Source organism: Echinops telfairi, unplaced genomic scaffold, assembly GCF_000313985.2.
Source record: "Echinops telfairi isolate 266 unplaced genomic scaffold, ASM31398v2 ScPeMD7_35;HRSCAF=133_1, whole genome shotgun sequence".
NCBI classification, from domain to species: Eukaryota; Metazoa; Chordata; class Mammalia; order Afrosoricida; family Tenrecidae; genus Echinops; species Echinops telfairi.
In genome coordinates this window covers 709,515-733,965 of record NW_022103933.1, presented here as the reverse complement: position 1 = coordinate 733,965, position 24,451 = coordinate 709,515, and the positions used below count along the sequence as shown (strand labels likewise).

Here is a 24,451-nt window from a genome sequence, read left to right as displayed (position 1 = left end):
TGTGATTAAAGTAAATGGTAAATTACAGCAACCCAATGCTGATAAGACTTATAATGACCCAGATCCCTCAGGAATGAAGGTCTGGGTCACCTCACCAGGCAAAAAACCACAGCCAGCTGAGGTCCTTGCTGAGGGCAAAGGTAATACAGAATGGGTTGTAGAAGAAGGTAGTTTTACCTATCAATTACGACCACGTAATCAATTGCAAAAGCGAGGTTTGTAATTGTCAATGTATTTCCTTTTATGTGCTTACTGCATATCTTTCCTTTGTTCAGGTATTATATATCAGATCCAGTTGGACTCAGTGTGTTTTCATTTATATGTATGATAGATGATTGATGATAAGTATATATGGCTAAAGAATTATGTACAGGTGCCAGGTTGGCAAGGGGTAGATTGAGATAGTTAGTTTATTGTGCCAGCCTGGCCAATAAACACAAGTGGGATTAATTGAAGGGCGGAGAGATAAATGGCTCGGTGAGCCTCGCCTTTTTTGTCTCTCTCACTCTTTAATCATTGGACCAGTGTGCGGCCGCCTTGCTTGTCTGTGCTTCAATTTAGAGGGTACACTACCTGTGGGACGCCTAGCCTGTGGACTGTGTCGCTATAAGCTGAGGTCCCTTTAAGACCACACGAATGGAATTTACATCTCTTGAACTGGGGACTGATAGTTGGTGACCTGCCTTGCTGTTTACTGCCTGTGCTGGGACAGCCTATCTCCCTCTCTACAGAGGACTACCGGGCAGCACTCAAGACTTGAAGGGCTGCCAGTGTCTCACAACTCTCTCATAGGAGTGAGTTACACTGAACCATTTGTACTGCTTTATAATTTAACTGCTCATTTCCTGTATTATACATCTATCTATCTGTTTATAATCTAACAATTCATTTCTTGTGTTATATCTATCTTTATAAATATATACATATAAAATTATCAGCAATCTGGTTTTATATCTCTAAAGAACCCTGTCTAACACACCCGCTAAGGAAGTGCATGAAAGAAGTGAAAAGAACTTTCACAAGGGAGGAGACCCGTATGGCCAACAAAAACATGAGAAAGTGTTCCCTTTCATGAGCCATAAGAGAAATGCAAATTAAAACAACCATAAGATACCATCTAATACCCCTGAGGATAGCTCAAATCAGAAAATCAGAGAGCAACAAATGTTGGAGGGGATGTGGTGAAATAGGAACCCTCCTCAACAGCTGGTGGTCGTGTAGATGTGTACAGCCACTATGGAAAGCAATCTAGCGATATTTAAAGAAAATGGAAATTGATTTACCTTATGACCCAGCCACCTTACATATTTCTTACCAGAGGTAAGAAAGAAAACACGACCAGTCATCTGTGCTCCAATGTTTATTGCGGCACAATGCACAATCGCAAAGAGTTGGAAACAACCTAAACTTCCGTTGACAGAGTAGATTGCTAAACTCTGGCACATACACACAATGGAGTACTATGCAGCACTTAAAAGCACAGACAATCACACGAAACATGTCGTTTCATAGGAAGAGTTGGAAAGAATTATGTTAAGCGAAGTAAGCCAATCTTAAAAGGACAAGTATAACATGAGCCCCCCAAGTAAGTATAATCAGCACAGCAGGAATAGAAGAAAAGACACTTATCTCACAATATACGGGTGGAAGCATAGGCCGCTGGGGGGAGGTCAGACCAAACCCAAGGAGGTACATGTGAATCCAACATGAAGGGGAAAGGGAGATGGAGGAAAAATAGGGGTGGGAAGAAACTGAGATGATGACATGGGGGGAACAGGGCACTAGCCCACCCAGGGGCTGGGTATTGGTTGTTTCCACAAAATTGGAACGTGCATACAGAACCCACCATGGCACACCAAACCAGGAGGGCAATGGAACACATGGAGGAATGCGTGAAAAAACTGGACTACAGGGCCGCCTCACCAGAACCAGCCTGAACCCCACCAAGGAAGTGTGTGCCACAGAGAACAACACTAGACCTTCTGGTGGGGGAAAGGAACCGACCTACCATACCCTGATGGAAGCAAACCAAGAAGGAAAAAGAGAAAGAGGCAGTCGGCCGAGACTCCATATGGGCACACCAAGCCCAGAGGATGAGGTCCCTGCATGGAGCTGCTAGGGCACAGAGAGGACTGTGGGACTACCAACACTCAAGACAGGTTATCCCCTAACTGGAGTCCCCTAACAGGGGACTAATGGGAGACACACATCAGGGACAGTGTGGGAACAGAGCATAACAGATCAGCAATTGGAGTACAGCTCAGCCATAGAGCCCCCGAGGAGCCAAAGAATGGATTTCAGGCTAGGAGAGGCAGCCCCCCGATCTCCCTTAGGTCTCACGAGAACTATCAAACAGACTTGGACCTATTTTTTCTTCTTTTTTCTCGTCTTTTTGTTTTTCCTTTTCTTTCTTCAACTGTAGGCTTTCTTATTGTATGGACTAGGACATGGTTGAGTTGCCTAATTATATGGGTTGGACCATGGGAAGAAGCCCAAGGAGAAGGCAACGGGGCTAATGGCCCCGGAAGGTAGCAGGGGAAGAAGGAGGTAGGGAGAAGGGTGTGGTGAGCGGGCAGTGTTATGGACAGGGGAACAACGCGGGAAGCGGAACCAGCATCTAGGAAGAGTAGAGATCCTGTGAGTATTAAAGCAACACCAAGCTGGTGGAGAGGAAGCACTAACAGGTGGAAGGGAGAAAGTGATGGCGGGACAGGAGGAAGCAAAAGGAAACAGAGGCAAGCTCTAGAAAAGCAAAGACATAGATTGGGAGATTAACAGAGGTGTCTACTTCTGTAAATACATTAATCTATAACCACAGTGGTACTGGCCTATGTACATATATTTATAAGGCAATACACTAAAGCTGCAGAGGGGCCTTAGGCCTTGGCTCATACCTTCCCTCAATACAAGAACACTTTGTTTTAATAAATTGGCATTCTGTGATGCTCACACTTCCCCCTGCCCCCTGCCCACACAATCGCTGACAAAATGGGTGCATAAGCAGATATGGTGAAGACAAAGGATGGTGCCCGGCTATTAAAAGATATAGTGTCTGGGGTCTTAATGTCTTGAAGTTAAACAAGCGGCTATTCAACAGTGAAGCAACAAGTCCACATGGAAGAAGCACACCAGCCAGTGCGATCATGAAGTCATTGAGACCAGGAAATGGGCATCAGAAGACACAACAAACAGTAAACAAACAAACAAAAATGCATTGGTGAGAATGGAGGGGGGTTGGAGTGAAGACCCAAAGCCCATCTATGGACAATGGAACTTCCCCCCACAGAGGAGTTGCAGGGAGGGGTTGAGTCAATCAGGGTGCAGTAGAGCACTAATGGGTCACGGAATATACCTCTGATCCCTTGAGGCCTTCTCATCCCCCTGCTATCATGACCCCACTGTTGCTTCCCAATCTAGACGGGAGCATGTACATAGGTATAGGCAAGAGATAAAACTCACAACGTGTGGAACCCAGGAACAGGAATGGGAATAGAGATAACAAAAGGTAGAGGTAAGGGGAGGGGGGAAGTGGTGGAGAGGGAGCGGCACCGATTGCAATGAATGGCAATAGCCACACATTCCCATCCAGGGGGAAGAACAGAAACCTGAGGGGAAAGGAGACCGTGGTCGACATGAGCTTTGAAAATAATTAACAATCTACTATCTATCAGGGGGCCAGGGGGGTGGGGGTGGGGGCGGGGAGGAAGAAGGGGGGGAAAAAAGAGGAGCTGATCTCAAGGGTTCAATGGAAAGTAAATGTCTAAAACAGAACGGTGGAATATATGTACAAATATGCCAGATACAACTGATGCATGGATTTTAACAAGAGTTGTAAGAGTCCCCAATAAAATGATTATTAAAAAAATACCATTTCTGCTAAAACAAAAATAGTATCACACATTTAATACTGGCTAGACCATATTCTCCCACAATCTTAGTAATTCTACATTGGAATGTTACACTGCAATATTAAACTTTTTTGAATAACCTGTGTTGCTCTTATTTTTAGTTTAAAATTATAACAAATGCATTATAAAAGTTACAGAAAGTTTCTTACTTGCCAGAAAAAACAAAATCTAATAAGTAACTGATTAAAAAGAGGTGAAAATAAAACCACAACTGAAAGGAGAAACCAGAGATTGTCTTCATTAAAGAACTATACACTGAGTCGTCTCTGATCCGATTACTTCCCTAATAACGTCCCAAATCATGAGTAATGTCTTTGAGTTCTGTGTGACTAGTGCAAAAATTGTCAAGCCAGCAAGGAAGCAAAATCCCATGGGAGGCATGGTTGATGTGAGAATTAGAAAAAAAGTAGGAAGGTGGAGGCATGTCTGTACACCTCAGAGGAATCGGCCTAGAGCTCTTCATCTTAACTCACCATCCTTTTGTGAAGTTAGAGGAAGTCAGATGCGTCAGTTTTACAGTGGTTCAAACCCACTTAGAAGTGCTTTGGAAGACAAGCCTAGTGATCTGCTTACAAAAGGCCACAATCTTGAACAAAAAGGTGCTGTCATGATTGAGAAGTAACTTGATGGCAATTTTAAGATACTTTAAAAATAAAACAATGTATTGAGAAGTTAGTTAGAAGAATGCAGCTGTTTACTTACCATCTTCTGCTAAGATCTTAGCAGCATCTTTATCCTCTTCCCACTTCCCAGTCACGAAGCAATCTCTGATACTGTTCATAACCTTACACAGAAAAGTCAGCCCTTAGATAGCGTGCTCCAATCACTCAACAAAACTGCTGACATGAAGAAGCATGTAGTAAGTTGTAACTTGCCTTTAAATACTTCTCAAGCCATTTTTATGAATAGTGGGAACCACAAATAAAAGTTTAACTTTGATATATATAGCACAATTATTGTGGGGGGAAAACATGATAAAAGGATTATTAACCATTGACCTAGTGACTAAACAGATATTTACTGCTTCAACTGTTTTTCAAAGTTCATTAATATCTGAAAGCCAATGCAGTTAAACAGCAATTTTAAAAGTTAAACCAAATTTATCACAGTTGTTTGAAATGTAATTCGTAGGACTACTAATAATATTGTATTCTGACAAAGACAAATGTCCTATCTGAGCACATTACAATGAAAAGAACATTGTTACATGTAACTGATGATGGCTATACCACCTAACTATGTAATAAAAACTGAAGTGCATCTCATTTCCATCTCAGAGTTTGTTTCCAGGGGAACCTAAGACTTAGTCATTCATTCCAAAGCCCATAAAAAGTATATCTTTTATAGAAATCTTCACATAGGCCCTGATTCACATTTTGGTCACTATACGTTTTTCACATATAACTTCACCCAGAGTGGCCTTAAAAGCGAACATGATTACAACAAATCCCAAAGTGTTATTTATTCATGACTACCATCACTCCTTAAATGTTTACTGAACACCAATTCTATGCCCAGAGAATACACTGAATAGCAAACTATAAGCAACCCCTTGTTCTCATGAAGCTTAACAACCTACTTAAAACAAATTTAAAAAAAAACCCACATAACCATTTTATGATAAAACCAATTGACAAAATAATAATCTACTTCAACTTGTTAATGGGTATTTTTAAAGAATGCCACAGCAAGAAAAGATGTACATTTTTACTATTTTTAATTAATATATATTTTAAATAGGATAACTGGGTAATAAAAAGAAATAAAAGCCATCCAGATTGGAAAGAAAACTCTCTACTCACAGAAGACATGATTTGATATATAGAAAATTCTAAGGCATGTAAGTTCACCATAAGCAATGAAACCAGTGATAGGCAGAACTCAACCAAACTACCTTGTTTTTCCAGGTCTCACAAGTTTTCTGTTTTTGACAAGGTATAGTCTTCCCACTTTCTAGTGCTCACTTGAGTGGAAAATACTTGAATTTTCCTTCTAATACGTTTCCATCTTACACAGGTGTCCAGCTTTTATAGGCCTTATTATACAAATAAATTATACTTCTACACATTAGTAATAAAAAATCCAAAAATGAAATTGTTAATTTTTCAACAGGGCCATAAAAGAATGAAATACTTTGCAAAATATATATTCTCAAACTGATCTACAGGATCAACCCAATCCTTATCAGAATCCCAATCTGGGTCAAAAATGCACAAGATGAAGCTGGAACACATTACCATACGAGATAGCAAAAAAGAGAACAAGGAGTGTGGGCATCATGTCAAAAGGACCCAATTTCCACTAGCCATGAGAGCAGATGACCATCAGTTGGATAATAATGTAATAGAAAAAAACAACAACAGATAAACTATATTTAAATCCACAAGTTTGTAGAGATACTTCAAGAAATAAAAATAAGAGAGTGTCTTTTAGAGAATCGTTATTCTAAAAATTGTTAAAGAGCATTTATCTTGCCTGTATGAAACTGGATAACCAAATAATAGCCGAGGTGAATTTTCTCCTTATAAAAGTATTGCAGCAAATGAATAAAGGAAAGATTAAACAGAATATCGTTTTATATCTTAACAAATTAAAAGATCTAGACCAGGGGTCCTCAAACTGTGGCCCGCCGAGGACATTTCTCCGGCCCGCTGGGTGTTTTTGCCCCATTTTGTTTTTTACTTCAAAATACGATATGTGCAGTGTGCACAGGAATTTATTCATAGTTTTTTTTCTTTCTCTTAACTATAGTCAGGCCCTCCAACGGGTCTGAGGGACAGCGAACTGGCCCCATTTAAAAAGTTTGAGGACCCCTAATCTAGACATTGTGTATAAGAGGGGCCCTTGTGATGTAGGAGTTTATTTTGGGCTGCTATCTGAATGGTTGGCAGTTTGAAACCACCAGCCCCTCTGAGGAAGAAAGATAGGGCTTTCTACAACTGTAAATAGTGACAGTCCTGAAAACCCACAAAGGGGTTACTATGAGTTAACACTGATTTGATGGAAATGAGTTTGATTTTGGTTTGGAGACATTGTGTATAAACAGCTGCTAATATCATAAAAAATGAAATTCAACTTTGTATATCTTTCATGAAAGAAACTACTACCTATAAAGCAGTTTTGCAAAAAGGGGGGAGAGGAGCCAATCAAACCTCCAATGCAGCAGCCACAATGACATAGCTATTCAAATTGTAATTACCATATATACTCAAGTTTAAGTCGACCCGAATATCAGCCGAGGCACATAATTTTACCACAAAAATTGCATTAAAAGTGTGCTGAAAAACTCGGCTTATACACCAGTATATATGGTAAGTACATTTTTTAAATTTTATAATTATGTTCTCTAGTCTCATTTGCCATTAAAGGCCTTAATAGTCACAGTTGCCATACTGGACAGCTTAGATATTATTAGTTCATTTTCATCGTGACAGAAAGTCCTATTGATAAGGCTCTGAAACAATTTATAGGAAGTATAAGAGACAGAGAAGCATGCACATAGGGATATAATTCACTAAATCCAGAGTAAGAAAAACTCTAATATTTGGTCATTGAATAATATATAAAACAAAAGTTTGGGGGAAAGGAAGACTCCACTATCTGATCAAACTCCTCTTATCTCACAAAAATAAGAAATCACTAACAGGTAAATCAGATACAGATTTCAACAATGACATCTCTTTTAGAAAAAAGATCCCTTCGAAACTGATTATAAAGATTGCAAAACTTTTTAATAGGTCTAAATCATTGAATTGTGTCACTAAAACTGTTAAATTATTTAAAAAGCATAAAATTATTTTAAAAGTATTAATTATTATTCAAATTATTTTAAAAGTATAAAATTCACAGACCTTTTAGAAATCAAAACATACTATTCAGCCTTACCTCCTCCAAATCCCAATGGTGGGGTGCTTCCACAAAAAATTTAGAGCAGTCCAGAGAGTCACCCTTGTGCTTGCACTCTCTGTCAGGATGGCTAACATGAAACAAGCCTCCAAGTTCTCTGAAGTCGCCATTATCTTCATTATCTTCTGTCACTAAAGAGACCACCATGATGAAAAATGAGAGAGAGAAAAAACTATAATCCTCCAAAATTCATTAAGTAGCTAAGCCAAAAGCTTAGAACGTAGGGGTTTGTGGTAGCTATGATGGTGGTTCCAACCAAATCAGCGAGAAAGAGTCACAAAGCCAGGAAGCTGCTGGTCAACATCTCTGGAGTACTCTGGCAGAGAATTCATGACGAGTGAGAATATTGGAAGGAAGGAGAGGATGATATTTAGAACAGCTTCAAATCATTAGTTTCTCTTAAAGAATGTTTTAAGTGCTTAAGTTATAAGTACTTAAGCAAAACCTGACTAAAAGCTGGCAAAGAACTACAAGAACTAGATCACATGTGCTTAAGTCCACACCAACCGTGTGATCTGATGCTTCTAGCCCACATATGCTCTCAAAGTGAGAATCACTTTATATTTTCTCTTACACACGCATGCTCTTTCCAAAGAAGCTATCACCAAGTTCAATAAAATATAAAATCAAAGAATAAGGACATCTTATTTTTATAAGAAAAAACCACACATAAAAACTTTTTTCTGGCACTAAATTCTACGATAAAATTCCCACGAAGAATTGTATGTAGGAGATACTATGTAACATAATGATCAGTGTTTTACAGCATTAAACTGCTTCATGTAACTGATTTTTGGTGTTTATGATCTAATGACTTTTAAGTCTGTCAAATATAAAATGTGACAGGACTATCTTGTGGATATCCAAATTTTCTGACCAATGTTTTTTCTCAGAAAATACTGTAAGAAATTTGTTTCTAGCTCTGAACCAGTTCTTTACCTGTCCCATAAATAAGCTTTCGAAGGTTTGGAGTTGCTTGTTGCTGTCTCAGAAAGGCCTCAGCTGCCTTCCTAGAAAGATCTTCTTTCCACTTTAGGGTACCTAAAGGACCGATGCCAACATCCCAGTTAATATATATATTATCCCCAATCAATATACATACAGTATTTCATCCCCCCCTCCAATCAAGATTACTGTTCATCTATCTTTTTATGAGATACAATATTTGAACAGTTAGCACAATCTCTGGAACAACATCTCAAATGGAGAGACATTATATATTTATAGCAATGTCCTCAGTACCAAGTTTATAAAAGAAACCAATTCAATTTACGCATACCTGACGTTTCTGTGGAAGAGTTTATCTCTTCCTTGTAGTCTTCCTCTTTGAATAAATATTCTACCTCACTGGTCTCATCAGTTAAGTTCTCTGGCCCAAGTTTCTGACCACTGTCCTTTTGAGAAGGCTTTATACGCTTTTCCCCAATAAAATCTTCATCCTCTGTACCTTCTTCCTTTAAACTGAGAAAAGAGTTTTCTTCAGATTCATCTTCAGATGCAAATGCCTCTTCAGCTGTGTAATGACCTGAATCTGAAGTGGTGAAGATTGCTTTTTTCAACATCAAAGATTTCTCTGGATTCAAATTGTCACTCAAGCCATTAGCTTCTAATAATCCTGATTTACTACTTTCTCCAATAGCTCTTGATTCTAGAACATCACTCTCTGTTTCCACAGTGGTGTATTCCTCTTCACTACTTTCACTGGTTTCCTCTTCATCCTCAGCGCTCCTATGAAGGTCATCATCACTATCGGCAAATGCTGGCAAATCTACCACAATGTCTTCTTCCACCTCCTCAAGTTTCTGCCGCTTGATAACTTTAACAGTCACATGCTCTCTGTCAGTTATTTCATCCTCCTCCTCCTCTTCTGTTTCATCACATTCAGACATTTCTTCTTCGTCTTCATCATCACTTTCACCAGACTCTTCATCTTTATCTCCAAAAATGGCTTTCCGTCGCACGCGGCCAGTTTTCAAATCCATGTGCTTTTCCTCTTTTGGCATACCAAATCTATATTATACCAAGCAAATGCAAAATAATTTAATTTATAAAAGTCATCTCAACCAGGATAACGTACAATGATAAGCAACCAATATGCTAAAAATTGTGATGAAATAAAAATTATATACATGAAAACTTAAAAAATAAAATATCACTGTAAAAAATTGTGGTTCAACTGTTAGTATTTCTTTAATTACTTATTTTAATATACACCGTTAAAGTTTTATTGGCATATAATTCACAAATCACACAATTCAGTAGTTCGATCATTGTAACAAGAGTTGTACAACCATCAGCATGAAACCTAATTTTCTGCTGGTAAATTAGAATGCATTAGCAACAAAATGGTAAAAGTATCAAAGACTAATTAGAAAAAGAATTGAAAAGGGGAAAAAGAAAATTTCCCTTGTATCGTGACTATAACTACACTGGGAAAAAAGTATACATTACACAAAGTTAACTAGAGGAGAACTCAATAATGAAAGTACTCTATATACTCCAGTAGTAGTCGACCCAAATATAAGCTGAGGCACCTAATTTTACCTCAAACACCTGGGAAAACTTATTGACTCGAGTATAAACCTAGGGTGTGAAATGCAGCAGCTAATGGTAAATTTCAAAATAAAAATAGATGCCAATAAAATTACATTAATTGAGACATCAGTTGGTTAAATGTTTTTGAATATTTATCTCAAAGAAAAACAATAAACTAGTTCTGTAAGTGGAAAAGAAGGTCAACAAAACCAATATGGTATCAACAATAACTATACACGCTGTGTTACTCCATGTACTGCATTACTACATATCCTGCCTTACCACATGTACACAATGCAGCGTATGTATTATGAGCCCTAACACAGGCTGCTCTATGCAAGCATAATCAACACTAGGTCCAGATAGGGGTGAATAAGAAAATAAAAAATAAAATATAGCAGACTAAGTACTGTAAATAAACATACTATATATCCAAGACCAAAGATATACCAGTACTTGTATTCAGCAATGCTTGGGAAGAGCAAGGGGGCGAGACCAACACGGGGAAGACCATGAAGGCTACGGCACTGGTCACAAGCCTGGAGAAGAGCGGGAGAAGAAGAGCGGCTGCATGCGACATTCATCTGACAAGGATGCAGGGTGCCCCAGGTACCAGCACACAGAAGGGGGCAGGTTCTTGCCCAATATGGCACAGACAACACGGAGGCTGCCAGCAGGCGGGAGAAAAGAGGAGCGGTGATATCAGCAGTCATCGGACCCCCCACAGAGGCTGCAAGCACCCGCAGATGAGCGGGACAGACCGGAGAACACTGGCACTGCATCAGAGAATAGGTAAGTGGAAACCTCACTCAAGTATAAGCCGAGGGGGGGCTTTATCAGCATAAAAAAATGTGATGAAAAACTCGGCTTTTACACGAGTCTATACGGTCCGGTACATAATACCAAACACAGAACATAATCATGGTAACCTTTCAGTGAACACATTTTGTTTGCCCCAGAATTAAGCTACATCGGTAATTTATGATCACTGTTATTTCATCACTCTGGCACTTAGAGATACTTGAAAATTGAGATTTATGGATTGATTTCCCCACATGAAAGTATCTTTTCCTTTTAACTAACACACTATACTACCTGATAGGTAGGATGAGAGTAAATGACAGTCCTCAAATTTTCCTTCATGCTTGTATGCAGGCAATCCCCAGGGTTACAAATGTCCAACTTTTAGATAAATCATACTTGCTCTTTAAAGTTATGTAATTTTGTGCTCAGTTTAAAATAATTAAGCCCTCTTATTCAACCCCTGTCCATAACAAATCCTTTGTTCCAATTCACCAACAAATTAGACATAATGACACTCTTAGAAATAGATCTTATTTACAGCCATAGGTTAACTATAAAAAATTACATGCTATATAATCATAATTACTGTTGAGATTAGTTTTATTAGAAGTTATATATCAGTAAAATCAAATCAATGTTTAACAAATATCCACTACCTACAACGGATATAAATTTTCAACAATGACTGAAAAACAATTCATATAAGCCATATAGAGTGGAAACTGACCCATACAAGATACTATTATAACACAATCTAAAGAAACATTTTAGAGATACAATACATGGCTTCTGGACAGACTTCTAAATAAGTTCAGGACTGTCTTGTTCTAGCATTTTGGCCACCAAAATATCCAATGGTTTCAGGTTTCCAAAGAAACAAAAAGCAACCTATAGAAATGCTTTTTATTTCCTAAATAATATTATGCATCTATTCAAAATGAACTTTGCATCTTATTTTGAGAAAATACTTCTATATATTTTTGCTTACATGAAAAGAACCCTTATAAGCGCACACATTTAAAAAACAAGAATAAACTCCTGCTACGCAGTAGAATTATACAGGAGACAGAATCTTCTGTTAACATTATTTTCAAATTAAAAAAAAATATTTTTAAGTAGACTTACTGTTGATTTTCTATGTCCTCTGACCCTAATGGCTTGGAATCAGAAAATAATGTCACTCTACTTGAAGCCATTTTGGCATCGATAGTGGAATGGGTGGAAATAAGACTCTGGACCAGTTCATGAGTCGGCTTCACTTCATCCTATCAAAGAAGTCAAAAAAGGAAAAATGAGGAAAGTACAAAGGATTCTGATGGATACAAACTAGTTTCGATCAGTTTCTCAAAAATATCTTAAACCTAATTTTGAGAATCTTTCTTATTGCCTCATGAAGAACACAAAATTGTCATTGATACCTACCTTCATCAAATCATTTCCAATTTCATAAACTAAATAACTTGGTAGCCTCAATACTTAGCTAAGCATGTTTTAGGTTCTATACTACAGAAAAAGTATCACCCAAATAAAATTATGTACCTTTCAAGTACAATTTTTTTAATATGCCCAAACTATTTAAGTGTATGATATGTAAATTATATGTCAATAAACTATTTTTAAAATTACATTGAAGAAGTCAAAGAAATCAAAACTGGAACTTTTTGTTTTGTTTTTATGTTTGCTAACCTTTGGCAGAAAATTTTCACTTCATGGAATCTATTCTATTATATAGAATGATTTCCCAGGAATGAGCAAAGCCTCAGGCATACAAGTGTTCACTGCAGCACTCTCCACACTAGGGGGAACCCTAGAGTAAACCCCACGGACCTTTACAAGTGGTTCAGTAAATATGGTTCACCTATAAAATGATGTACTACAAGTCAAAAAGGTTAAAGTAATTCTACTTAGTCAAAGAATAAGGAAAATAAATAAAAGATATCCAACTGAAAAGGAAAATCTAAAATTATCTCTATTTAAAGATGACAAGATCCTACACATTAAAAACAAAAAAGCAAATAATCTACTAAAAAGCTTCTAGATTAGCAGAAAGTTACAGGATTCAATTTCAACAAACAAAAATCAGGTTTCTATGCATCAGAGAGCTGAAAAGGAGAGTAAAAAAGAAACTCCATCTACAACTACAGTGAAGAGAATAAACTTTCTAGGCATAAATTACTCAAGCGATATAAAAGACTTATGCAATGAAAATTATAAACACTGCTGAGAGACTAAATCACCCAACTACTTTCAATTTTATTGCAACTCATTGCAACCTTATAGAACAGAGTAGAACTGCTCCCTGTGGTTTCCAAGACTAAATCTCTGTGGTAGCAGACAATCTCATCTTTCTCCCGTTGGGAGGAAAGTGGGTTTGAAATGACAACTCTGTGATTACCCACAATCACACCAGGGTTGAACGACAGTACAGATGGCCTAAATGGACAAACATTTCATGTTCATAAGTTAGAAGACTTAATAGATTCAAGATGTCAATACTATCAAAGTGACCTACAGATACAAAACAATGTCAATAAAAACTCCAACAGCATTCTTTACAGAAACAGGAAAATTAATTCTCCATTTTATATAGAAAGATAAGAGGTCCAAAAGAGTTAAAGCATATTGACTTCAAAACATACTATACAGCTATAGTGATCAAAACAGCATGGACTTGGTTTAATGACAGACACATTGACAAATGGAATAGAAATGAATATCCAAACATTTATGATAAATTAATTTTCCATGTGGGTGCCAAATCCACTCAGAGAGAAGGCACAGTCTCTTCAACAAAATGTGTCTCTACATGAAGAATATGAAGATCTAAACTTCACATTAGTTCAAAATGTGTGAGCCTATATGACATATGTATAAGCGTGCATAAAAGTGTAAGGTCACTGTGCTTCATAAATGGCAGGGAGTTTGGTTTTTATATGACTATAAGGAACCCTGATGGCACTCCTAGGTAAGTTAGCCTCACGTTCAGTGGTTCGAACTTATCAGCTGCTCAAAGTAGGAAAGATGGGACTATTTTCTCTTATAAAAGTATATAGCCTCAAGAATCCTACTCAGAGTAACTATGAGTTGGATTGACTTAATGGTAGTAGGGTTTGTTTGCTTTGTTTTTTTTTATATGACTATATGCTCACATACATAATAAAGCAGACAAAGGGCATAGTTCTGGACACTTCTTGGACAAATCCAGATTAGACTCTGGATTTGAAGGATCAGGGCTATGACTGGCATAATACAGTTCATTAAGTTAAGTTCAACATCCTAGTTTGATGAGTAGTGCCACGGTTCTTAAAATCTTATGAGCAGTAATCAAAGATACAACTATTGGTCTTTACCTATCCAAACTAAGAGAAAGGAGGAAATCAAAGACTCAAAAAAGAAATGGCAAATAGCCTATGTACATTTTGGGCTGGCAACAGACCTAGATGGTACCAGTTTACCATTACTGAATGTTCATATCAGAAAAATGTGTAACAGAACGCCAATTTCTTAAAAAAAAAAATTACCGGACTGGTTCAGAATTGAGGGCTCAATCTGAAGCTATTGCACTATGTACATTTCAAATTTTAAAGCAAAATCAACCCAAGGTCGCTTAAAAAAAAACAACCCTTCACCATAAGTACTGTGCTTCTTTAAAAATCAACTATATAGGCTGGCCCTCCCAAGAGACATGACATCCCTTACGGTGCGGGGGCCAATACTGGAGACACAATGCGGGAATTGTGTACAATCTGACCCCATCACGCTGGGGTGAAACACTCACGGCATTCAACAGAGGAGCAAGAGGAGCCAACTGATGAAATCCCCGGGGAATAGACTTTGGAGACAGAGTGTGGCACCCCATCAGATTAGACTGGAAAACACTCATAAAGGCCAACAAAGAGACCTTGAACTATTTATAGGCCTTTCCATTTTTGTCAGTGGCTTTCTTTTTTTTGTTGTTATTGTTTTGTTGGTCTTGACTTCCTTTTGTTGTTTCATCTGGCTTTGCTGGGTTTTTGCGCTTCTTAATGTCTCTGCATGTCTATCTAGATAAGCTAGGCTGTCAAGCTGATTGTGATTCAGAGGAGCCCCATGGAACAGAGTAGACCTGTCCCAGTTTTTTCTAGGTTATAATTTTACAAAAACAAACTTCTTTCTCCCATGGAACAGCTGAGCTTATCTAAACTATCTAACTAGCTTAGTTAGCTATCTATTTAATTAGCTTACTTAGCTAGTAAGAGTACTTAACCATTCTGACACTAGATTCCTTATATACATAGATATCTAGATCAATTGATAGATCAAGAAAGACAAGATTCCTGGCACAAGAGGTTTCTGTTTAACTATGAATCTAAAGTTTGGCGGTTCACATTCACACCTATTCATCGGCACCACTGGAGAAAGGCCTGGTGAACTGATTCCAACGAGATAGTTAATGTTGTGTGCCATCAAGTTGATTCAGATTCATAAGGATTCTATAAGTCAAAGTAAAACTATCCCATAGGGTTTCCTAAGCTATACGCTTTACTAATTGTATCTCACCCTATAAGAAACAAAACCCCTCACAACTGGACTAATAAGTAACTTCATGATAAACAGAAAATATTAACATTTTCAAGGACTGAATTTTAATTAGGTCCACAATCGATGCTCATGGAAGTCAAAAAATCAAAACAAAGGAAATATTGTATTGGGTAAACTTGCTACAAAAAACCTTCAAACTGAAAAAGCAAATATGTCATTTTGAAGACCAAGGTACACCTGATCCATACAATATCTTCAATCACCTCATACACATGCCAAAGCTGGACAACGAACAAGGAAGGCCAAAGAAGAATTCATACATTTGAATTATGGTGATGGCAAAGAATGACAATACCAGGGATTGCCAGGACCAGTCAGAAGAACTTGCTCCCTAGAAAGCAAAAACATCAGACTTGTCTCATGTACTTTGGACATGCTATCAGTAGAGATCAATTTCTTGAAGACAGCATGCTTGATAAAGTAAAGGGTAAGTTAAACAGAGGAAGAGGAACTGACACAATGATTGGAATGATTGTGGGAAATGGCACAGCAATGTTTCCTTGTTATACACACATAGGGTTGCGATGAGATGAAACAGACTCCATGGTTTTGAGTTTCGTTTAGACTTTTAATAGTCTTTATGGAAGCAAATTGCTGTCTTTTGTTCCATGGAGTAGCTGTCGAGTCCCAATACCAACCTTTTAGTTAGTAGTCAAGTGCTTAACCATTAGGCAACCAGAGCTCCTTCTGTTAAAATTAACCTGCTCAAAAAGAACTACTGCCATGGAGTTGACCTACAGGACAGTGGAAAGTCCCATAATTCCAAGGCTGTAAAACTTCAGATGCAGGCTACCACAACTTTCTTCCACAGAGCAGCTGTTGGGCTCAAAACTGTCATCTATTAGATCACAGCCAAGCCCTTTAACCACTATGCCACAAGGGTTCCTCTCAGTAAATACTACAGCAATGAAAACCCTATGGAGCAGTTCAATAAACACACTGGGTTGCCATGAGTCAGAGTCTATTCAATAGCAATGTGCTTGAATTTTGGTACTAATAAGGTATCTTGGTGGGGGGTGGGGGGCAGGAGAAAGTATCCTGGACTAACAGTGAGATCTGTTCCCAAGTAAATCTCTTTTTTTTAATTGGTAATGGTGACATTATTTATTCTTTAAATAATTCCTAAATACCTTAATACCCAAGAGGAACAATTTTAAGCTTCCCAAATTATACTATTTTACTATAATGTATTGATATACAGTAAAATCTCACAAGCATCAGCTTTCATTGTACTACTGCATGAGAAAAAAAGTCAAAAGAATTTTAATGCAGAACAGAAAAGGCATCTCTTCAAAAGTTGCTTATAACAAAACATTTTACACACTTCATACAATTTTTAGAACTGATTAAATATTTGAAATCAAGCAAAGTTAAATTTTAATCAAGTTTTTATTTCTCAATGGTAAATGTTCTGTTCATCAGAGGTGGATGGGCTTTGCCAGCAGCAAACATCATTGCCAATCTGGTATATGACCTGTCTGATAATATTCTTTTGTGATGGAATGGCTTCCAAGTATTTCTTGCAGTGCTCCAAAAAATATCTCCTCTCAATCAGGCCACACAGTCTTTGCTGATAGAATTCGAAATATCTTGCTGCCAAAGTGCTTCTTAATATTTTGGTTTTTCTACAAATATCTTTATTTCTGCAAGCAATCTAGAGAAATCCTAGTAACCTAGATGTGACACTAATGATGACCAAGTTCTCTGATAGCTGCTTTAGGGGTCTACTGGGCACTGCATACGTGAGTCCAGTATTACAGTGGCAAATGACTTTTCTTCACTATCTTGTTCAAAAAGAATTTCCACAACCGAATCCCTGACTGATCCAAGGACATATAAAATCTCCTCATCTAATTTGTAATCAACATTCGGGGTTGGTGTGGGTGCTCTCAGTTGCCCTATCAATATTACTGGTAGATTGTGCTGCTTGAGTACTTAGTCCATGCTTCAGATCAATTACAAAGCAAGTGTCAACTTTAATGTCCTCTAAGTCACCTCCTGGAACAGCACCCATCCCTGAGGGAAGACTCTGCTCTTTAGCAGTACTTGTGTAAACAGTACATTGTTCTAACAGTTAAACTTCCAATTCCTTGTGAAGAGCTTTTCCTCCTAGGGTAAGTGCTCCCAAACAATTTAATACTGGGATTCCTTCATAGATAGGTAGCTATCTATCCCTGTATCCGCAATCCAGGACCACAGCAGAGTTAAACCTAAGAGTCAGAGGAGCCAAAAAAAAGGCTTGGAGCAAGTAAGACAGATGGAACCTCAAAACATTTGAAGAGAACACGAGTGTCTCTCTGAAGTGGGAGGAACATAACACTGACTCAATAACCATAACTTGGCAGTCCCTGAGACTCACCAACAGATGCCTGAAATACAGGATGTGGATAAATTCCTTCCAGTAGGAGTATCATTCTTCTGTACTGACATAGGCTTAGGCAGACCGGCTTTTTATTTTATTAGAATTATGCATCTTGGACTAGATTCTCCAGCAAATCCACACTTGGTAAAAAGCTTCTCCCAGGTCCATCACGACTGCCATTTTCTCTCCACTGCTTCCGAGGCCCTCATACAGTGGCATGGTAATACAGAGTTGGATGAGAAGAAAAGCACAGACCCGGCGGCCTACCAGCCTGGGCTCTTTGGGGCGAGTCGGGCTCGGCATGCAGGCAGCAAACTCAAGTATATCTTTAAGTTGCATTTGTAGGAAAGTTACGAATTGCATTAGATTCTGTCCTTACCAACTCAACAGCACAGGTTCAGGGTTTTTTGTGTTTTGTTTTCTTAGTGTAAAAGGTTCCAAGTCTTGGACGATTTAGAAGCTGCACATGCAGGAAATAGTATTTTTCTGTTTTTTCTCCAAAACCACCCAATCTACATTTTTAGTTCTTTGGTCTTTTTCTTTTGTCTTGTCTATTTTTGTTTGTCTACTTCTAAATAAAGAGTCCATGGGTGACGTTATTAAACACTGTACAACAATTTATTCACAGGCAATACAGGGTCCAATATGATTTTTACAAAACATGTACTTAATATCTACACTCAAAGCCCCTGGTTAACCACAGATTTTAAGAATAGCTGCCATCAAGTTGATTCCAACTCTTGGCTATGCCACGTGTTTCAGAGTAAAAGTGCACTTTGATCTTTCTGAAGCAGATCAACAGGCCTTTATTATGAAGTACTTTGATTAGGTTTGAACTACCATCCAGAAATGCTCCAGAATCAAGGTCTCAGGTTTCTTAGCTGGACCCAACTCTACCCTTCATGTGTTAACTTCGTTTTCAGCTTCATTCTCAGAGGCAAAATGGTGACGAACCGATGGACACATACATGTAATCCAGCCAGCCTCTCTTGGCTTTAAGTTCCCTAAATTCCCAGTCCAGGAAACAAGGGCACACATAAGTCCTCTACTGTTTGATATAAAACCCACAAAATCAGTATCATTGGACCTTGTATTGCCTATGAAATTGCTGTTGTACAGTGCTTAATATTGCCACCTAGGGACTCTGTATACAGAAGTAAACAAAGAAAAATAGACAAAAAAGAAAAACACCAAAGAGAGCAAAAAACATCGATAGACTGGTTTTGAAGAAAAACAGGAAGTTTGATAACAAACTGCTCACAGTATCAGACATCTCAGTGTGAGATGAAGCATCATGTTTGTGCTTAACAGGAGAGAAGGGCAGAGGATGTGACTTACTTTCTGCTTAGTTATGTTTTTGTTTTTTAAATATTCCCCTTATTTAAGTATTGTTTCACATAATAAACATAAAGATGAAAAGCTTCTAAGTTTAAAATCAGAATACTACTTTCTATCATAAATAATAGATTAAAAAAGAATGATAGAGTTCAAATCAAAGCTTTCCCCCATCTTACCGGTTCCTGAAAAACATGGCTGCCACCAAGATCAACATAGACCGCATCTTTGTCATACAACACACCACCAACACCTGAGAAAGGTGCATAAATCAATTTCTCTTTCTCAGTTAAACAGCGCTTCTTTTGCTGTTCAGGAAGGGCACAGGGGTCTTGAAGAAAACTGATATCACTCACAGCAAAATCCCCTAAGCCTGAAAGAGAGAACACACAGAATGGGCTTCAGTTGACAAGTAAAACTGTTGGTGAGTCTCAATGTCCAACATGACACCTGAACTATACCATCATCAAATCACAGGGGATATGTCAACTCAGCATCTTTGCTGACAGATACACAGATGGGTTACAATTTTTTTTTTGCTTTATTTTGTTGTGGGGGAAGGGAGCTTTACATTTTATACCTCCAGTAGGAAGGCTCCATTTTTGGCCATTTCTCAGTTTTTCATAAAGCTACCCCCAAAGTTGTAAAAGCATCATACTTTTACAAAAGGATACCTGGTATGTGAATTTGGCTTTTATTTTTCAAGTGTGCTCCTCGTAAATAACCATAAAGAGACACCTTTCGGTCACACTTGATATTTGTTCGAATATCTTCTGGATTTGTCAAATCTTCCATTCTGGAAAAAAATTTCAAAACAAAAATAAATGTCAAAAACTCCCAGTAGGTCAACATCTCATTACGTTCACTCACTTTTAAGCATTTAGAGACAATACAGAAGCAAGTTCAGTCTACTAAAAGAAAACGAACAGGTACATGTCTGCTTCTTCTTATGATGTATATGACATGGAATCCTTACATAAGATCCTAGAAACAGAAAATTACTTCCACCAGGGATCAGGGTACAGAACATATCCCAGAAAAACCTTTATGGAAAGAAGGTAGGTTTGATCTTCTATTTGAATTTTTTAAATGTGGCTTGGATTTCTGAATAGAGAAAGGGTATTTTTCAGGACGAAAACAAAGCGAGTAAAAGCCTGAAGGAAGGAAAATGCAAGGCACATGTAACTTGAAAAGGCAAGATGGGATCAGATCCTACAGCCTTTTAAATGTTTCAAAATTCTCACAAAAACATTGCATACTCATTCTTAAAGGAACAGTACTGTTCAGATACTGTTGGTTCAAAAAAAATTGGATACATTTTCTCTCCCCACTAATCAAATAAACTCCATAACTTTTTCTATTTTTTTTCCTATATGCATGACTCATCTTTTATTATTTTTTTTATTTTACTAAATCATTTTATTGGGGGCTCTTACAGCTTATAACAATCCGTACATCAATTGTTTCAAGAGCATTGGTAGAGATGTTGCCATCATCATTTCCCAGACATTTTCTTTCTACTTGAGCCCTTGGTTTCAGCTCCGTTTCCCCCTCCCTCCTCCACCATCCCACCCTCGTGAACCCTTGATAAGTTATACATTTATACATTTTTTATTTTCATATTTTACACCATCCACTGTTCCTAAAGTTTTTAACTTTACATTATACAGTCCAAGAAAAAAAGCTCACAATTCACTTTTACCTGTCTGCCAGGATATAAGGGTGAGAAGTTTGCCATGTGAGAGGCCTAAACTTCATAACTGTAATAAAACGGCCCAAATTGTGAATTTCTTGATTTTGATATTCTCCATGTACCATTCCAGAAAGATAAAATAGTTTGGCACCCTAAATATTAAAAATAAAAAGTTAAATTTCAATTATTGTCAATATTGCACCAAAACAGATCCCAAACCAGAACCAATACTGAGTAAGGGAGATTTATAGTAAAACACGTGTTTCAATTCTTCCAGTACCTAGAGAGTTTTTTCAAAACTCATTCTGTTAGGATGAATTAGGGACAGAATTGCAAGTTAAGTTTTATGATTCATCTTCTATGTTGTTAGGGCAAAGGCATCTGTCTGGAGTGATGCAGAGAAGGGCAGTGAGACTCCTGAGCACAGAAAGAATTCTGTGATCAGTTAACTAGGCACATTATAGGCCCTATACTTCCTCTTCCTGGACCTAGGAGAAACCTTCCCACTACACGAAGAGAAAGACACCGCCTGCTGCTGGGGGACACACACACGTAAGACACACCAAAAGACATGGAATAGACTATTTCAAGGGAAATACAAGGATCCTTAAAAGACTCATGAAAAGAACCCACATTATTGTTTAATTGCACTTTCCCATAAACATCTTGAAGCACCCTTATATTCCAGGGCCTGGACAGAGATATAAAGGAAACTTAGGAGTGAATCATGTACAGATATTTGTTAGTCTACCCTTCAAATTAAACCTATTTGAAAATGTTTATTGTATTAGTGTTTTAAAATGATTTCTCTACCTACCGGGTAAACTTCTGTCCAGAATCTGTGTTTTAATCGCTTCTTTGTCTTCTTCAGTTGCTTATTATATTTGAAGGCATCTAAGTGGGTAAGAACTCCCATAATTTTAGGAAACCCATGTACTTGGCAGATGTTTAGAAATTCAAATGTTTCCATTTCAAACCCAAAGCTGGCATCTATCAGCATCAGAACCTAAAAACAAAACAACTTCTCAAGGAAGCTATCAAAATAGACCATGTAGTTTCATAAACAGTTTCACTGTAACACAACCACATTATTTACATATTGTTTATGGCTGCTTTTGCACTATAAATACAAAGTTAATTAGTTGTACTAGAAAGAATACAGCCTAGAAATCCTAAACTATTTACTAGCTGACACTTTATAGAAAAAGATGTTGACTTCTTCTGAAAAAGTTGTGCTATACACATATACTTTCATTTTCTCAACAATATTTGAAATTCTATATCATTGGCTAAATTAATGATACTGTCAGAATTATATGCTCCATGGGGATAAATTATAACATTCCTGAATGGATGACACTAAGGTCTCTAAAGTGGACCAGGGACATGAAAACCATAGATATATAATGGATTTTGGGCTCGTTCTTAATCGTAACCCTAATCTAAGAACAATTAATAATCTAAAAACTCAATATACTTGCCCCCATGAAGAGATCACTAAGGAACGGTGCTATAGCAAAATTCCATGGTACCTAGCGTCTGTGGTCTTAAAGGTTTGTCAAGCAGCTATGTGTCAGCTAAGTCCACAGAAGAAGCACACTAGCTTGTGTGATCCAAGGATTATAAATAATTAAATCCATAACTGAGTAGGAAACAGTATTACCGTTATATACTTATATATAAGCCGAGTTTTTCAGCACATTTTTTAATGCAGGTTTTGTGGTAAAATTAGGTGCCTCAGCTGATATTCTGTTTGGTTTATACTCGAGTATATACGGTAGCTTAAATTCTGAGCCTGCAGTTTACAGGCCATGATGAGAGTGAAAGCCCAAAATCCATTTGGAGGTCCCCCCAGTGGATTAAGCCTTCAATGAATCTCCTTTGACCACTGAGGAGGGATGTGAATATCCTTGCTACAGTGTGCATTGGAAAGTAGATTCATGCAGATGTAGTTAGGTTAAAATGTAACACTTTATCATTTGTTCTCCCTTTTGACCTATTGAAAACTATTTCAGTTAACAGTCCAATGGTTAACCTGGGATCCTTGTTGGGTAGTTAGATAAGTTAAATTTGTAAAATTTTTAGTACAGCGTCTTGTAAGGGTTCAAGAAATGGTATTTGACATTTGCACACAGATATATTTTATAAACTTTAGTTAGCTTTGTTCATTAAAAGTTTTCTCTTATAGTATGATGTTACTGTTGAGAACATACAAAGCAAACTACATGAAGTGAACAGTTTCTACATGTACAATTTAGTGACAATTACATTCTTGGAGCTGTATAACCACTCTCATCCTTCATTTCTGAGTTGTTTCTCTCTCAACATAAACTCACTGTCCCCTAGGGTTCCTATCTTATCTTCTGAGTTGTTATTGTCAATTTGAGTTCTTAAAAGAAAATATGCTCGGCTGACCTAATTTACTAGTTAAACTAAACTATTATTTGGTTTCCATCTTTAGGTTTTAAAATATATTCTTTTATCATCACCACCACAAATTCAGATATATCCACTGTATTCCTGTTAATACTGTTTTAATAATCATAAATTCTATTGCCCTTCAATATGGTACAAATAAAATATTACACTGGCAGTCCCATCAGAAACCAAAAGCTGCCTCTGGGGACTCACCAAATCTGCGACTTTGGCCAGGTCAATCATCATGTTAATGTCACATCCACATTCAACGATGGTAAGTCTGCGCTTTTTACCTGTAAACAAACAGATATACATATGTATATACATTCATATATAAATAATTTTAAAAGATCTATCCATTGATACTAGTGTTCATTTTTTTAAATAGTATTGTTATTGTTAATTTTGCCATCAAGTTGACTCCAACTTATGGCAACCCATGTGTGCCCAGTAAAATTGTTCTACAGGATTTTCTGCTTTTGGAAGCAGATCAGCAGGCTGTCTTCTGAGGTTTGTCTCAGCAGGTCTGAGCTTTCCAGATAGTAGTCAGAGTTTGCATCACTCAGGGATCGCCAATGGCATCATGCATTTATAGGAGCAAGTCTCATGTTTGTTTTCATAGAAGAAAGTTACAAAAATGGAATAAATTGTCTTGGTTTTCTTGCTATAAACCAAAAAAACTCACTGCTATAATCTCTATTTCAATCCATAGGGACCCTATAGGATAGATCTATTCCTTTGAGTTTCTGAGGCTGTAAAACTTAATTATATCCCCCCCAGAAGAAGCTACTTGAGAGGACGGCAATGAAGCTGCAGTTAAGGGAGAGGGGAATGTCTGACCAGAGCAAATGGGAGCACTTAGGGGGAGGAAGAAAGTGGAGCACATCCTGACCCACCAGGCCTGGAGGA

General features: G+C 37.6%; 1 protein-coding gene and 1 pseudogene across 4 annotated transcripts in view; both read right to left on the bottom strand.

Moving 5' to 3' along the window:
• BMS1 (BMS1 ribosome biogenesis factor) overlaps positions 1-24,451 on the bottom strand; it is an 83,444-nt gene that overhangs the window by 48,678 nt on the left and 10,315 nt on the right. For all 4 annotated transcript variants that reach the window (XM_004716769.2, XM_045290277.1, XM_045290275.1 and 1 more), the window contains 10 exons: positions 23,756-23,835; positions 21,942-22,130; positions 21,134-21,276; positions 20,106-20,227; positions 19,611-19,804; positions 12,279-12,418; positions 9,094-9,824; positions 8,754-8,855; positions 7,794-7,945; positions 4,611-4,692 (listed from right to left, as the gene is read on the bottom strand). In XM_004716769.2, coding sequence (XP_004716826.1) covers positions 4,611-4,692; positions 7,794-7,945; positions 8,754-8,855; positions 9,094-9,824; positions 12,279-12,418; positions 19,611-19,804; positions 20,106-20,227; positions 21,134-21,276; positions 21,942-22,130; positions 23,756-23,835 — 1,935 coding nt within the window. The remainder of the gene's footprint in view (positions 1-4,610; positions 4,693-7,793; positions 7,946-8,753; positions 8,856-9,093; positions 9,825-12,278; positions 12,419-19,610; positions 19,805-20,105; positions 20,228-21,133; positions 21,277-21,941; positions 22,131-23,755; positions 23,836-24,451) is intronic.
• On the bottom strand, positions 17,124-18,315 carry LOC105979872 (annotated as a pseudogene).